Genomic DNA, 18,047 nt, shown 5'->3' on the forward strand with positions numbered 1-18,047 from the left:
GACAGGATGGAACTATTGATCTCTACTTCGCGTAAACATCTAGTCGGCTTTGTGTAATCACTAAGAGTAAAGACAAAACTAGAGATGAAGAGTAGGTGGTGGAGAGAAAGGTAGAGAACTGGGTAAACTAGGTTTGTCGTTTGCGGACATCTATCACTTTCAAAAGTAGCTGGTTTAAAGCAACAGATTGATGAGACAGTTTCAAGGAGTTTGGGCTCAGCACTAGCTGCGCATATAACACGCAGGTCACAAAACTAGGTTTTCCATCAAAAAGATAGTGTACACTTTCAAAGTGTTCTTGTCAATACAACGCGTTGGCCGGTTAAACCTAAACTGAACTTTACTGAAACATGGAGGCAATGTATATATACTGTAATTATGCATTATGTAACAATTTATATTTTTAGGAATGTAATTTTGAAGGACTGTCTTAAATTTAAAAAAAATAAAAAGTTACCACATACTCGTCCATTAGCTTAAGTATCATACAGATTACTGATGGTTTTCAATTATTTGAAAAAGCAAAACCTTGCCTGGCCAGTACTGCCAACATGGGTATGTGGCACTTTTAAGAGTGGAGTGGATATGTACTGTTGCACTCTCCATTCGTCCCTATAAAACTTGCTGTCAAGGAAGGAAGGAAGGAAGGAAGGAAGGAAGGTGGAGAGAGAGAGATCTGAAGGCAACAGAAGAATGCAGAGTGTACAGTGTAATTTAAAATCGTCAGCTGTGCTACTACACAAGCATCAAAGAAATGAGCGCAAATGTACAGATTTATATCACAAAAAGTGGTGCGATACTGCTTATGTGATGCCTTTTTACATCATGATAATGATGCCTTACCTTCGAGCAGGCCATCAGAGTATAGCTATACGTATCCACCTACAGCGAAAGAATAGTCAGGTTCTATGGATAGGAACGCTGGTAGGAATTTTGCACTTTTAAATGGGGGTGGGTTTTGAACTGTGGCTCCTCTGAGAACAAAATCTTCGACCAAGCTCCCTGATAGTTATTAAAGCCTGCTAAGGACTCACAAGCATGGTAGAATTGTGGTCGTAGTTGTGCGAGAGGCAGGAAACTTCTCGGATTAAGATTTTGCTCGTCTGCATAATTCAGACTTCTGCACCCTTCCTTCTCAACCCGGGCTGCAGCGACCTGGTCTTGTAAACAGTGAGCTGCATGGATCCTTTTAACCCAAGAGGGCTATAGAGTCAGCTTACATTTGTAGGCCTACTTCAGGCGTTCTGGCCCTCTTGCACTCTCCAGCAGATCGGAGGACTCCCAGAGTGTCGCATGTTATGCGATACAATGCTCCTGAGGAAGCTATATCGGTTCACGCTCTCAATCCTTTTTGTCTTAAAAACATGTTGGGCAGCATCCTAGCCTTCCAAATGCTTCCCACTGATTGGGGATCCAACAAACTAAGATAGAAACTGCATACATGTGCCTGGCCTGATAAACCCACAAAGAAACAAGCACCACACACCTCAGACGAGAGCTTATTAACACCAGATCCCTCCTGGCCCACGCGCTTGACATATCAAATCTCATCATGGCAAATAACCTAGACCTAGAAGCCATTATTGAAACCTGGCTGTACGCAGCTGCAGGACCTGCTCTCTCACTCGCCATCCCCGACAACTACACCATCTTCCATAAAAGGATAGACAGTTTATCAAAGGAGGAGGTGTTGCTATCATAGCCAAGAATCACCTAGATATCAAGGAAATGACTAACCAAGCAAATACCTCCAGAGAACTGCTCTCCATCAAAGTACCTCCATCAAAAACAACCACCACACATTGTCTATATACCCTCCCCAGCCCACTGCTTTCCTTCGAGGAAGACATTGCTCTTCTCTACAACAGTAAGCCCTCCTCCAAATGTATCCTATTGGGCGATGTAAACTTAAGCCTTAACGACCCTGCCTACACCAAGCACTGGCTCTAGTGAACACCTTGGTAGCACTAGGTTTCACGCACCGCATCCTAAACCCCTAGTTACAACAAAAAGTCACGCGCTAGATTGGCAGCAACAATATCACCTCAAACTCCACCTGCCCCAGGTCTGATCATAACGTTATCTCGTTTTCCATCCCTAAAAACAGTCAAATAAGTGAACCCATACAGGTTGCACCACGTGCCCTCTCAAGGAACGATCGCAACATCACACCGGCTAATATGCTCCCTCTATTGCAGCCCTTAGTGAACTACCTACACTCAGATAGCGATCCTGAAATCATGGTAGAACTCTACAATAAAACACTCCTTCTAGCCATCAACAAAGTGGCCCCCCTCACTTAAGAGCTAAACCACTACAACACTGAAATACCTGGTACACCCGTAACCTCAAAGCGCTAAGTGCCTCCAGGCAAGCCGCCGAAGCCATGTGGAATAAATCACAGTCAGCTGCCAACAAAGCAATCTTTATGTCATCAGCCAAATCCTACAAACAGGCTATCCTCCAAGCCAAAAGCTCTACTACAATGAGCGTATGCACAGCGCCAACTCTGGGCCCCAGATAACATTTTGCCATCATAAGAGAACTTGAAACTCCCATCACTCCCACAGAGAGCTGCCTCAAAGATCTCACTTGGTGCCCGACCATCCAAAAAGCCCTAACCGACAAATTTTCCCTACTCCAAACTAAAATGAAGACAAAAAATAATGAAACTACCGATAACTGAAATACAACCCGCTGTTTCCCTCAACCCATCAACCCCTGGAACCTTTTAATTTTAACATAGTCCCCCGTCCCAGAAGTCAGAAAAATCATCAATCCTCAAGCCGTCCAGAAGCCAAGGCGCTATCTGCCCAGCCTCCCTCATTGAAGACTGCGCAACAGAACTCGCCCCTTTCATCAAAACTCTAACCTCCTCCTCCTCCTCCTCCTCCTTCCAAATCCCCACCAACCTAAAAGATACATGGTTCCTTCCTCTCTTGAAGGAACCGTCTCTCGACCCAGACATACCCACCAACTACTGCCCCATTACCAAGCCGCCTACCTACAAATCCAGAAATACCTGGAATCTAACAACCTCCTTGGCCTGCGCCAATCGGGTTTCAGGCCAGTTCATGGAACTGAAACAGCACTCCTGGACTTAACCAAATGGATAAAATCATTGACGGGCAACGTGGCCATCCTCCTACTTGACCTATCGGCAGCGTCTGACTTAGTGGACCATAAAATCCTCTGCCAACAGCTCTCCTCGGCAGCCTACTTCTCCCTCAAAGCCATAACCTGGGTAGAATCCTTCCTCTCCAACTGTACAATGAGGGTATTCTCCAACACCACTGGATCCCCCCTGGCCTTAGTCACCTGTGGAGTTCCCCAGGGATCATGTGTCTCCCGGACCTTATACAACATCTTTCCAAAGCCTCTATTCGCCGTCCTGGATGACCAAGGTGTCCTGCACTAACTATTCAGGCGACACCCAGATTCTCCTTCCCATCACAGGCAACTACAACTCTGATACCACTGCCTTAAACAAAAAATACCAAATCATACAAATCTGGATGGCCCAACACGGGCTATGTCTGAACGACAAGAAAACAGAGTTACTAGTTGTCAGGGTCCGACTGGGTCATACAATTGTCTCTGGCACAAATGAAAAAGTGGCCAACAGTTGCAAACGGCTATTCATTCGTTTTGTGACACTGTTTGAATAGTAACCAAGGGGGAGTTTTAAGTGTGATGCAAATTGTGCATATTAAAGAATATTTATTCAGCAACACTGGTTAAAACTACCAGCTGTAGAGTGAATTAACTCATCAAAAGGTCCAAATGGCCACAAACGTTGCCCACTTTGACCAGACATACGGGCCCACACCAGCATTTTGTGTTTTTGGTTCGGCCATGGGCCTCTTACCCTGTAGGCCAGTTCAAGCAGGCTCCTTGTAGGAACTCAAACTCGTCTCATTAAACAAAACAATGAATACAAATTCTTTGTCATAGATTGAAACATTATTCCTGTCTCTAAACAAGTTAAAACTCTGGGTGTATACCTGGACTTCAGTCTCACTCACAAGGCACGTGAATGCTATCGCTTAAGCAGCAGCATAGACAACCAAGCTCATGAATGCTTGAAGACCCTTCCTCACACTATTACACTAGCCAGAGCGCTGATTCTCTTCAAGATCGACTACTGAAATGCCCTCTTTGCATGCACAACTATCGGCAACATCCAAAAACTCCAAATTATACAAAACAATGCTCCAAGATCAGCTTTGAATATTCAAAATAAAAGAGCATCTCATCTGCCAAACGGGATGCCCATTGGCTACTGGTTCGCAATTGTGTCAAATTTAAAACCCTGTCACTCATGCATGTACACTTAACGAACACCGCCCCTCCAGACATATCAGACAAATTCTCGAAAACACAATCTAACAGACCCACTTGTGCTGCCTACTCACACCTCCTCACTGTCACCAGATACAAGCGAACAAAGGCAGGAGGCCGTAGCTTCCCAGTGATGGCAGCTAAACACTGGAACGCAGTCCTGCCTGCTCTCAGATCAGAATTTTCCTTCTGGTCCTTCCAAAAAAAAAAAAAAACTCTGAAAACTCCACCTCCTTGCACCTCTGCACTGGAACTCGCAACCTCTCACAATCCGCTCTACCATGACCTTCACCTCATTTCGCACTTCCCTTAAATCCCTCCTCCATTCTCCTCCTTGAAAACTCCCCCTCTGCCCTCTCCACTTCCCCTCTCCTTTCATCTGATTCCTCTCCCCCCTCTCCTACTCCTCCCTCTCTCCCTTCCATTTTCCCCTCGCCATATCCATCTCCTACTCCCCCCACCTTTTCCCACTCCCCTTCCCCCGTCAGTTAATTGCTCTTTGCACTGTTTTGTTGAATGATTCAAGATATAACTTTTGCTCCCATTGTTAAGTTTTGTTGTTGTTATTTTGTATCTTGTTGTTCCATTGTACAGCGCCTTGGTGTAAAGCGCTCTATAAATAGCTCTATAAATAAATAAATCAATCAATCAAAACTTGGCTATCTGCACCTGACTCATAAATCCCCCAAACACCTCTTACACCATCAGGCTGTCCAACCGCTCATTAACAAAGCAACAACAGTAAAGGGGTGGATCGTGCCCTATTGTAACCAGCACCATGTGAAATGTAAATAATGTCATTTTGACCAACTCTTTCTGTTCATCACAATCAGCACACATATGCCTGAGGGCTAGGAGCAGTTTATAAATGCCAAAATAAATAAACATGTTTTCAGAACAGGTGGTGTTGAATAAAGGAGCAGATCATAACTAGCTTGACCTGGCTGGGTCACCATCAAGATCACAATATTGATAGGACGAGACCCAAGAAACAATAGTACATATTCAGATAGGTCAGAGGTAGCAGGCACTTTACCAGTATACAACTCTTTTACAGTGAGAAAATACAGAAACCCCAGGCCTTTGGCTGTGCCTACACCAACAAGGTCTTCCCAGCAGCCTCAGCTGGTAAAAAATCATTTTGGCTCATTATAAGTTTGCTGGCCCCGAAAGAAAGTGCAGGTAATAATGTTTACCAGCACTTTTCAGCCCCCACCAGCAATAAACAGCCAGTATTACCAGCATCAGTAATACCAGTTAACCCCCATGTTAGGGTGACCTATGGGACTTCAGGGTTCGAAACAGATTCAATGAGCAGAAGCTTAAACCAGCTCCTGGGTGTCAGGCAACAGCCTGTAGTTAGGGGCAACTGCAGGGGAACTAGGAGCTACCAGGGATGCTCCTTTAACATTTTGTCAATTTTGTATGAACCATTTGTGTTTAAATGTGTATTAGATGTGTTACAATTCTTTTTTATTAACATTCTCATATACTAAAAGTGAATATCAAAGCCATATGTTTGGAAGCCACCAGTTGGTTATAGGAGCCAAATGTAGCTCATGGTAGCTGTTGGTTTCAAGCTAACAAGGCTCTACTATGCTAGAAACAGGAGCTAAATAGCATCCAGCTTCCTCAATTTCGAACCCTGGACTTCATGGAAGGGTGATTTACCGGTATACTCGCCGCCTGTAATATGCCGGTAATACTGGTATATCAGGCAACGGTAACACTGTGTGTTGCTATCCCGTCGGATTTACCAGTGGGATGCCGGAAAACTTAATGACCCTCATGATCTTATTTTTGAAGTTAGGCAGCCCAGAAGGAGTATGCCGCCAAACTTGTCTCTGGGCCTGTAATTAAAATAGTGATTTTTGTAAATGTATTAAAAATAATCTCAATTATGAAATAGTTTGTTGAAAACGTGTAGACTTCAAGATCTAGTGAGCAACTGTCAAGTGGAGGGCGTTAATAATCTCTAAATGTTTTGTTGCAGGTGCCCTAATTAGAGTAAATACATTTGGATTTAAAGCTCTCCAAAACATAAAACGGAAGCCATAGTGACCATTACTGCCTCTTCGCCATGCTCTTTTTTTCCTGCATGTATGCAGACCAACAATAGTATCCTTTCGTGGTCATCAGCATTTCTCATTGCAGATTACTTTAAGGAAATCAGAAAATACAGTGCTTTTTGCTTTTAAACATTGAGCTTAATTTGTAAAAGAACAGACTTGCATCTTCAGAGCGGATCACGCCCAAAGACAGAAACAGGTTAGTTTAAACATCCTTGGCAGAAAATCTCAGGAGATCAATATAGTTTCTTGTTGGGTTCTTCTGCCTCATGATCATCAGTGAGGGTAGGACAGATAAGGCAAGCCATGGTGGCGTTGATACTGTTCCCCTGCCAAGAGTGAGATTCCAGATGCGAGTGTCTTCTCATCCAGGTCCTCAACACTGAAGATTCAAGGGTGCCTGACGAAACACGTCTAGGTCTAGGATGAGAGGGGTACAGAAAAGTAGATTTGCTGTGGCTCATCCTGCCTCTAGGGTTCAATAAGTGATTTCAACGAGTACGCACAGATGGCAATGTTGAGGTCTGTCTTTCAAGCAGGTACCCCTGTCCCCAATAAATGTCACAAATGGCAATACCATATGACTGGAGGGTTCCTTAGTAAAAGAAAATCTGAAAAGACAGGTCAGAAACAGTATTACTGCAGACAAAGAGTTCTTCTTCAGATGTTGCCACTTTATATTAGTAACGATCCCCCATTGCCTTTTCACCATCTGCACATTGGTCTTCCCCTGGAGAAGATACAACAGGTCAGCCAGCATCATTAAAGAGGGCAACAAACCCTCCAAACTGGCGGCAAGCGTCTTTGTGAAGAGCTGAATGCCAGTATTTATTAAAGCTACCAGTCTATATGAAGCACATCAGGTTATTTGCAGGGTTTCTAGATTCCGACATGGAAATGTAATAGACCCAACCCCCTCATAAGTATTAAAGAGGCTAATTGCTCTTCAAATGTGTCATAAAAGATGCCACCGGGAGAGACTGCTCCTTTGGTGACAAGGAGTCCCGATCCTGTGAGGAACTCCTGAAGCCATTTCATATGATGGCATGTATGGAGCTATCTAATATACAACATAATTTCAAGTTACAAGACTTGGCTGAAGAGAAGGTTCCCTAACACCATTACCACCATAATGAAAACCTCCAATTAAACTGCGAGGAGGAGGTAGAGAGAGTGCATGCCGAACAAAGGCGATAGAGAGGGACGCATACACAGACATGGGAGGCCCCCTAAAAAGCAGAATACCGGAAGGAGGCAGAGCTAGAGAGAGCTCCAGCACCCGCAATGTTCAGAACTGCTCTGAATGTGAGAAGCAAACACTGGAGAGCCGGCGATGCAGCTCCTGAGAAACCAAGGAAATGGGAAGCCAAAGCCAGGAGGTGGCGTCACCACGAGAACATCGGGGTGGGAAGGTTGCCCACATAAAAATGTCGATACTGCAACGCTGAAGAGTCAGCTAATGGTCCAGTTGCCAGAAGGGTTACCGAGATGATGGAGTGAAAGAGTGGAAAGGAGCGGATGCTACCAAGAGCAAACCGACAAAGGAACAGAACAGAAGTGAAGGTCCCAGGCAACTATAGGCCCCAGAGACATTCCCTTCTAGTACTCAAGGTCGGGGAGAACGGGAGGCTATTGAGGACTCGTTATGTAATCCGAGAGACTCGTCCACGTGTAAATGACAAAGTCTTGAAAAAAAAGTTGATGAACTTAAAAAGTAGCAATGTAATAAAGAGTACAACTAACACTGAATGCAAAATCAGTAAAAGTTGGGTAAAACTACCCTGGGAAGAGGGGGAAGGGAAACACAGAGTGGAACATTTTTGAGAGAGAATACTATGCAACAAAGCCAAGGGGCTTCCATAGGATAAAAGAAAGACAAGCGATACCAAAGCCTAAAGGGGTGAACTATAATAATACGGAAAGCAAAGTACATATGGGAAGTAATACTTTACCCAGGACCCCTTTACCTGAATCAAAAGATACAACCAAAGTTGAGAAAGAAAACATGGAAAGCAATCCTTAAAAGAGGAGGGAAAAGCCAAATGCCTCGAGAAAAAGAGAAAAAAAAGAAAAAAGAAAGAAAGAGAAAGACAGTTAGAAGAATGGATACAGAAGACTGACTAAAAATTGTATATTAACAGGAAAGTAAAAGAAGATGAATAGAAGAAGCAACCATAAGGGAGAAGGGGGTCATTCTCTTGACCTTAGTTTGTACAGAGAGTAATGAGAAACTAAGAACTGCATATTAGCAACAACTTTAAAGAAAAGATGACAAAGGCAAGAAGAAACCAACAGGAGAGGGGAGTTATTCTACTGACCTTTGTTTGTTAGAATAGTGGTAGGGTCAGTTAGTATTAGTTTTGGACAGTGAACTTATTAATTTGGCCATTTACTGACGAATACCTTAGTTATTTAGGCCTTATTCTTAAATAAATAAGTTGTGGAAATGTCTGCGCCCTACTTCTGACCCGCCACACAAAACCACATTTGACTTTATATATTACTAGCAAAAAGTACACTTTCTCTGAACAGGTTCTGTGGACAGACATGACAACACTCATGAATTGTTGAAAATCAATGAATCTATAGGTCGCTGTTCCGATTAGCTTATCACTTGATCTGCTTTGCACTCTGAAGTAAACTGCACTGAGAATGGGTGCATGTGGCCGGCTGACATACCCCGAAGCATACATATGGGGGGTGGGCGGAGGCAAGAGTTGGTGTGCTGCTGCATACTGGAACCTTCTGTGCTCTCTCCCCACTTGTCGCTCAACCCTGGCATGGTGTAGTGCGTTGCGGTGCAAATATTGTGGAAACCGTGCATCCTAGGGCCTTGAAACATGGTTTTCGAGGGGACCTCGAGTTATGTTCGTATCGAGACCAGTCCTTCTACGACTACACTGATGTTTCACCGAATTCAGACAATTGTATGATGTGTGAATGTGCTGAAATCCACGGAAAGAGGTGGGGTGTGCAAAGTCATGTAGCCTTTGGTACTGCCCAATTTGTTCGCATTTAATTGATAGTGTGCTAGTTTTGGCCGAATTTGGCCAGTACCATTTGTTAGATTAAATTCGAATAAATTGGGTAACCAATACTGAACATGGGGAGCGGGGGTGTCTCCCACTTCCTGAGGACTGGAGGCAGGAGATGAAAGAAGAAAAAAAAAAGAAATGAGAAAAGCAAACTCTGCTGCATCAGATCCGACCCGCCTAAGAGGGACGGAACCAACTCTGCAGGGTCAGAAGGAAGCAAAGAAGCAAAAGGTAAGCGTGGGGTGGGGTTGAGGGAGGTCATGGTTTGCCAGATTTGGCCGGAACAAAATTGGATTCACTGTGAAATTGACCACGACCAAGTCCGCCACAAACAACTCTGCCGCGGTCAAATCACGCATATCTAAGGAACAACGCTTCACCAAGCCACAAACTCACAAATGTTGTCTTTTATAAATATAGATATTTTGGCTTGTGCTCAACAAAGAACATTCTGCCATCTTGATGTATCCAAATGTTCTTTGATAGCCCTAAGGATCTGCAATAATCACCAGATTTTTTAACGAATGATTGCTTCCTCATCCCTTTCCTCTCTGAAGCTAACGCCAATATATCCTCCACACGGCCTCACCCTCAACCCCACCCACCGAGGATAGCCTTAAAGATATCCCACTCTTATCAGAGGATGGGTTCAGGGAGAAGAACACCACCCTCCATCCCTTCCCAGGAGCACCATAGATATCAACATGGAGAATGATGGGAGTATGATCTAAAATGAGAAGATAAAAGTGGGAAAACCTTCCCTAATATTGGAATGCTGTCAAACACATATCTGGGAGAAGACAACTGTACATCAGAAACAAGTGTATTCAATGTATCCACTATATATTGCCTTTCTTACATCACCCAGCAATAAATCCTCCAATCTCTATTTAAGGTCCTTTTAAAAGGTGATTTTGGGCTACATGACCCAACTAGGGAGGGATCCCATACCTTGTTAAAGGAATAACACCCATGACACATAGCCCCCGTCCAAGACCTTGCTAAGGAAGAATTCATGCCCTGTGATGGAGGGTACATAAATAATGATATAATTAGCATGTTGAGTATAAATAAAGAAATGTAACTAATGAGGCAATGTTATCGTCTGACCACCCTGAAAAATCCTTCCCCTCACCAACCTTTGATGTCTGTTTTATACTTAATACAATGGATATTAATTGTATACAGAAATGAAAATATTGATTTTGCATGTATTATTTTAGGATGTAGCCCGGTTTTGATAAAGGCCATGGAGCAGAAAAACGTGTCAACCTAGAAGGGCTGAAAATGATCAGAATAAATTAAGGAACACATTAATCTACTTAATGTCTGGCGCATCAGTAGGAGTATACTGAGCCAGTGACCTTCCACCATCATATATTGTTGCTCTCTATCCAAAGGAAAAACAAACAATAACTGTAAACACCATGATGTAAAAAACCTGCGATACAAAACCTGTATATCATATAAAACCAACGCATGCACATACCAGCTCCCTTGCACCAATCGTGCTTACTTGTTGAGTCAGTCACCATTGTTAGAAGCTTGCACGATTTCCTATCCAAGAAGATGGAGGAGAGCCTTGACCCAGCATAAGACCAATGCAAAATCAAAGCCCTAGTACATGTAAAAAGGTTTCAAGGACAGCCCCCGCACTACTCTCTCCCTGTACTCTTAGAAATTCAAAACAAAAAAACTTCTAACATTCTTTGAAAAATAGTATATATATCTATGATACTTACATGATTCTTAATAGGTTGAGGCCTTGATATTTCCACTGCTTCTCAGTCTTTGCAATCATCAGTCCCCGGTTGGCCGCTGAAGAGGAGGAGGAGGAGGAGGAAGTCCGGTGAGCAGCCCGGGTGGAGAAAGCCCTGGGCCGCCCCGCGGAGCAGACCGGGTGAAGGCAGCAACCTGCCCCCTGCTTCTCTCGATGCATTGGAGAGGCAGCGGGCCTGAAGCTCCGACGAGATCACATCTGTGTCCCCATTGTCATGGGGTCGCCGCTCAACACAAGTTGGGCACGGGCAGCGTGGCGGTGTCCCCATAACAACGGGGATGCTGCCTGAAGACAAAATGGTGCTGCATGCGTGGCAGTGATGTTGGATGGGCATCCCAGCCAACAGGGTCCACCCAGGATATGAAACAATGCCGCAGGTGCGGAGGTGATGTTGGATGGGCCCCCCTGCCATGGGGCCCACCCCGAAAATAATGCCAGTACAATGGGTGCAACGGTGAGTGCAGGCGGGCCCCCAGCCGACCCAGAAAACCATAAAAGGCAGCGGGCGCGGCAATGAACGCTGGTGGACCTCATTTGTGCGGGGGGCACCTAGAGTGCAGACTCCACAGTGAATAAGGGTGGCTCCATGTGGTGGACTAGGCACCCTGATGGAAGACGTCCAAAGCCCCATCATGTGGCCTCAGTCAGCCAAGCAACCAGCCAGCACCACCAGAGGCAGACATCAAAGTACTGCGAAGGGGTGACAGACTGCAGCAGTCACGCCATTGTGACAGTGTTTTAGGTTGCAAGTCAATGTATATGTATGTGCAGTTATATGTATTTATTCAAGTACTGTTATGTAGGGCAATTGTTAAGTAGGGGGGAAGTAGTGGGGATTTGTTAAGTAGGGTTATAAGTTAAGTAGGGGTAGGATAAATAGCCATTATTTGAAATAGGGGGTAGAAAGGATGTACTCTTGCGCAAGGTAGTGGGATAGTGTGGCAGTCAGTCTGGGGCTACATATCAATATGGGACCGCCCACAGAGGCCATCCTCTGGCCTCACACTCCAAGGCATAGCATAAGCAGTGTCACATAGCAATTTGCTATGCAATTCAGCATGTTGTCACTTTTGTAGAAAATCTAGCTATTTAATTTACCCTGTTAAATGAATGCAGAGCTCGATTAAGATCTAATCACCATTAAATTGTCGAAGTTGTTACAAATCCAGAGTCCTCTGATACAATAGTGACAAGGTTATCTAAAGATGTAAGAGTGGCTATACAGCTTTGGGGTAATTGCTGGAAACCAGAAGGTGTACATAAAGCTGGGAAAGGGAGCTGGGTGCTTGTTAGAAGGATTGATCAATAATCTGTAAAGCTGAGACTGTTGAGGGGGGGGAAGGGCGAAGAGGGAGAGGGAGAAATCATCTCCTCCACTCAAGTGCCAAAGTCCTGTGTGGGATTGTTAGGCAACAATTATTTTTCTTTTTACAATAATTGTAAACCAGAAGTAATTGGGATGATATTTTTAAATGAGCCAACTATATCCTGCCTGGCAAAGAACAGTGTGTGTGTTAACTTTACATGCAATTCCATTCCTAAAATATTACGCTGTTACATAATGCACAATTACAGTGCCTGTCTCCATGCTTTACAGGAAAGTTTAGGTTAGTGACTCTAAATCTCATAGTGTCGCCTATATTTCATTTTTTCTAGAAGATGCATCATATTGCAGAGCTTAAAGTTTGGCAAACCTGGTTCTGTAACCTGCTGGTGGCATACATCAGTGCAACAGGTGTTCAATCCGTGAGCTGATCCCATACTCCTTGACATTCTATCTTATCACCCTGTTGCTTTATAACCAGCTACCCTGGGATGGCCGCAAACAATATTACACCTAGTTTGCCCAGTTCTCTGCCTGATACGCCATCCACTATGCTTTGTGTCTTACTTTATTTACTTTTACATAATGAATACTCAAAGCTAACTAGATGTTTAGTAGTGATCAATAGTTTTCAACCAGTCTGTACATTTACGGACCTAATAACATAAGAGTGTAGTTAGCCTCCAAGGCGTGCTTTGCTCTAGGAGTATGATTGCATTATATATTAGCACCTGGGGGAAAGAGCTGGCCAAGCTTTTCAGAGCCTGTATCCATTAGTGTCCATTCATGCAGATAATCATTTACATTTCATAGGCACGCAATCAGGGCATAGTTGAGTATCATTTGCAAGGGATGTTTGAAAAACATTTCCATTGTTTACAGTAAATGTCAAAGAAAAGATTCACTGTGCTTGGCTGACCTCTGTGTGGCCGTAGTGTGCCAAACAAACTGGGTTTATGGTGGCACTTTACAGAAACTGCATTTACATTTTAGGTCAGTTGCCATGGGTTGAGATTCTCTTAGGTCGAGTAGGTAAACTAAGTTACTTGACCATCAGGACTAGCAGAATTTTAACAAATTTGCAAGGCCTGACTCATCTCACTAATGTCTTATTTCAGCAGTACACAAAACTGCTGTATTGTTGCACATTTTATGTCTTGGGTACAAATAACTTCTGGTAACATTAAAAATATTAGGACATTGCTAAAAAAAATTAGCTTGTTTGCTAATCAAGAAAATCGTAATTAGCAAACTCTGCTTATCAATTTTTGAAAACTAATTAATACCTTGAACTCCAAGTGGACGGTACCTGAGTTTGGGAAGTGGGTCTATTGTGCCAGACTCACCCTACGGGTCCCCGAGACCCCTCCAAGGAAGGGTGAGCTGACGTAGCAAGTTCCTAATCAGTTGGAACTCGCGCTAGGGGAATCATATACAAACGATAAAAAGGTATAAGTGGTTTGATCCCTATAAAATTCACTCTGGTGTTTGTGTCCGTTAGTGATCGAACAACTCTGGGTGCATATAGCCCATTTCCTGTTAACAGAGACTTTATTTTAGCAGGTGCAACGCCTCACCCTTCTCAGCAGGCTGGGGAGGGAGGAGTCGTGGTATCCATCGAAACTGTCCCTGATCTGGGGAAGGGAAGAGTACACCCTTGCACGGACCAGGGTCGGGAAACAGGGGCTACAGTATCTCCTGGAAGTTAAGGAGAAACAAACAAAAACAAAAGCGAGGATATTAAAAAAATAAAATTACAAAAAAAAAAAAAATACTAAATAGAGCCAGAAACAGCAATAAGCATATAAGCATTTATTTGTATCTAAAAGACGAAGGCCTAGAACCCCCTCAACTTACACCTGCCCAGGAATCGTATTTGTATTTATTTTTGTTTATATAGCGCTTTACACCAAAGCGCTGCACACTTTAACAACAGGATACATATAACAATAACTTTATAACAGTAACGGTAGAAGCAATTTACAATAGAGAATCAGATCAACAAAACAATAAGTAGAGCAATTAACTGGATAGGAGAAGAAGAGTACTGCAGTAGAACTGAGAGGGAGAGGGGGGAGCGGAAGGGGGGGGCGAAAGGAGAGGGAGATGATCAAGGAGATAAGGCAAGGTGGGAGGGGAGCAGGAAGGGGGAGGGATTTCATGGCAGGGAATGGAGAAGGAGAGATTTGAGGGAAGTTCGGAATGAGGAGAAGGTAGAGATAGAGCGGTAAGGAGTTCCAGTGTAGAGGGGCTAGGAGATGGAAGGGGCGGAAATGGGATGTGGCACAAGGGGGAGGAGGAACAGTGAGATGGAAGTGGTAAGCAGAGCAAAGGGAGCGGGAGGGAGTGTAGAACGAGAGGAGGGACGAGAGAGAAGGGGGGAGCAAGACCATGGAGAGATTTAAAGACTAGGCAGAGAAATTGAAATTTAAGTTGGGAGTGAAAGGGGAGCCAGCCAAGGGAGGAAAGGGAAGCAGAGATGGAGTCACGGAGAGAGAAGAGACAGAGGGTGCGGACGGCAGAGTGGTAGATAGATTTAAGGGGGGTGAGATGTGAAGTAGGTAGTCCAAAGAGTAAGGAGGAGCAGTAGAAGATGCAAGAAAAGATAAGGGAGGAGATTAAGAGTTTGGTAGCATGGAAAGTGTTGAAAGTATTGAATGCATCCGGGAGGTAAACCCTCCAATAAAAAGCAACATTTGCACACTGTGCTTTAAAATCCAATCTGACTCATATGCACCCATCTGTAACACTATTTGATTATGGAGTTAAACCAATCGTTCTAAATGGGAGTAAAGCATGGGGGCCAAGCCAAAATCAAGTGGAATAATTCACCAACTGAAAGCATGTAAACAACTTACTGACAGTTAAAAATACTAAAAAGACAACTAACGAAAAAATACAGGATATGTAAAAAAAAATAATAATACAAAATACGATATGGCCCACATTGAAGATGAAAAACACTACTTCCTCATCCACTGCACCAAATATGAAAGAATGAGGCATAGCTAATTCAAAGACCTTACAACAAAAATCAGCATTCCAGTATCCAGACAAATGGACAAAAGATGTAAATGCTATTATGTGAGAATTGTAAAACAACAGATAACAATAGCAGCATGTCACAATATAAGGCATCCGAAAAACAACAGGCAGCCATACAACGAAACAATATATCGTTATATGATAAGAAATGCGTTTACAGAGCACTTTGGCAATACCTGTATAATATGGCATGCCAATAAAGCTGTATTGTATTGAATACACTGGATGTACAATTACGACAACCCAAATTGCTTCTTGGCATACTATTGGAAGTTATCTATAACAGCTGTGAACAGGAGTGCAATACAAAGCCGACACCTAAAGGGCGTGGAAGGAGCATGCTTACAACCAAATTAAAGTAACAATTACACTGTAAATGGGCATAGGATTGTACGATATTTGCATTTCAATCTTCTGTGAAACGTAGTCGAATGGAAACTATTAAGAAAATTGGTATAACTGCTCGAGTAATGAGATTCAACGAAATTAAAAAAAAGAAAGTTACACGGTTTGAGTGTCGCGCCCCCGATAATCTGATCCTTGAATCGCACTTGGACCTTGAGCCCAAATTAATGTATACACACACATATTTTGCTTTCTGATGAAAATACGCAGCTACCACAATCGCGGCGTTCTTCGGGCGTGCATGGCGACTGTCTCCTTAATATCTGAATGCACTTTACAAGTGTGAAGCAGACGGTCTGAGACATCTAGATATGACGTAGATAGTTGCTGCAGGTTTTATAAAAGGCGTTTGCTGATCGGACGTGCGATGCAATTATTCTTAGTACCCACTGCAAATCGGCGGCACTTATTCTGGTAACCATGCTGCATTTACAGTAAGTGTAATGGAAAGCAAGGGGGCCTGAGCAAACACTGACATTTAGAAAATATACGCAGATATGGCGCCTGGGTGCACAAACAATAGGTTAACTAAAGAGGGGGGTAGTTTTGGCAACAATCAATGGACTAGGGTGGCTTGTATCCTTAACCCACCAACCGCTAAGGCCCGGGCATCTAATGAAGGGATAGGGCGGATGGGTTACTTCTTGCCAGAAAAGGGCACTTGGACACCCTTCAATATTCCATAACTGCAAAAGTCACTTCTGTGTTGTGACACCCCAGTCCTAACGTGGCACTTAAGCAGATCGCGACAGAGTAATCAGCTCAAATAGGAAACCTGTTTTAAGTTACTGTCAAAATAACGGCTTCTTTAGTATGGACAGAGTGCATTGCACATACAGGCGGGGATGTTACTGGTAGAAAGGGAGCTCAGAGCAGCCCAGGCTCGGTCTCGTGTTGGAAGTATGCATGGGTCCCTGCAGGCAACAACAACAAAAAACAGTCTCGTGCTGGGGTCGGTACAGGCAGGGGTCTTAACCTGGGGTCAGCAAAGGGAAAGGACAGCCAGTTTACATTTTGCACAGGCAGGAGTTAAAACGGTATCAGGAGTGGCACTGATAGAGAGAGAGAGAGGCTTAGGCTGCGATAGTGCATGCATGGGGCAGAAACTTGCATCAGCATGAGCCACGGGTGCAGGTTGGATTTCGGGGTGGGATTACACAGGCTGGGAATTGATGTATGAGCGGAGAGGGGGGTGAGGTGGAATCCCACGTATGGGTAGGAGCTACTGCTTGCAAGGGCGCCACTGACTGTACCTGGAGGACTCCACGTTGAAGCTGCCGCCGTCCAACAGGCGGATCTTGCAGAAGAGGATCCCGTTGACGAAGGGCACGGAGGACAACTCGTCCAACTGGAAATCCACTCGGAATTTGAACTTCTTTTTCTTCATCATCATGAAAGCCATAAGCCGCGGGGAAGGCGGCGCGGGGAGCCCGGCGGGGGCGCAGGGCAGCCCGGTGGAAGGCAGCCCAAGTCGACAGTCCTCTGAAGGAGCCCTCGTTGAGTCACACTCCCGGCATCCCTGGGTCATGGAGGGGAAGCCGTTCCGACAGCCGCTGCAGCCGTTGCCACGCTAGAGGAAGCAGCACGGGATCGGAACTGAAGCAAGCACGGCCCGAGGAGGTGGCCAGGCACAAGAAAAACAAACCCCGTCACCGCCCCCGCCCGCTCCGTGGACAGAGAGTAGGCGGCCACCGTGCTGCCTAGGCCCGCCCAGCGGCTAGGCCGCAGCGCCCCCGCCGGCCATAACCGACAGCACAGCGAGCAGCACCACAGCCGCCCGACCGAGTCTCAACCGACTGGCAACGCCAGCTGCTGCTTCGCGATCACGCACAGAAAGCGGGTGCACCCCAAACTGAGCCTCACGGGACAAGCGCAAACCCCGATTTGGAATACACGTCGGCAATTTGGGTATTTGTTTGAAAGTGACAAAAATGACACTTTCTTATGTGACCTCTAATACATGATTTCATACGAATACATTAGAATATACATTTGAATTTGTAAAAGCATAAGGTGAGAACCAATTTTGCAATGTTGACAGGTTGGAC

At 44.5% G+C, this 18,047-nt stretch overlaps 1 protein-coding gene across 3 annotated transcripts in view; it reads right to left on the reverse strand.

The window, feature by feature from the left end:
* EEIG2 (EEIG family member 2) overlaps nucleotides 1-17,662 on the reverse strand; it is an 847,845-nt gene extending 830,183 nt beyond the window's left edge. For 2 of the 3 annotated variants that reach the window (XM_069641870.1, XM_069641871.1), the window contains exon 1: nucleotides 17,253-17,661. In XM_069641870.1, the coding sequence (XP_069497971.1) occupies nucleotides 17,253-17,527 (275 nt within the window). In that variant the 5' untranslated portion in view covers nucleotides 17,528-17,661. Of the gene's footprint in view, nucleotides 1-17,252 lie in introns of all 3 variants that reach the window. The other variant, XM_069641869.1, reaches the window with a different exon arrangement.
* Nucleotides 17,663-18,047: the final 385 nt, after the last annotated feature.

Source organism: Ambystoma mexicanum, chromosome 1q (assembly GCF_040938575.1).
Source record: "Ambystoma mexicanum isolate Mex_15411 chromosome 1q, UKY_AmexF1_1, whole genome shotgun sequence".
Classification (NCBI taxonomy): Eukaryota; Metazoa; Chordata; class Amphibia; order Caudata; family Ambystomatidae; genus Ambystoma; species Ambystoma mexicanum.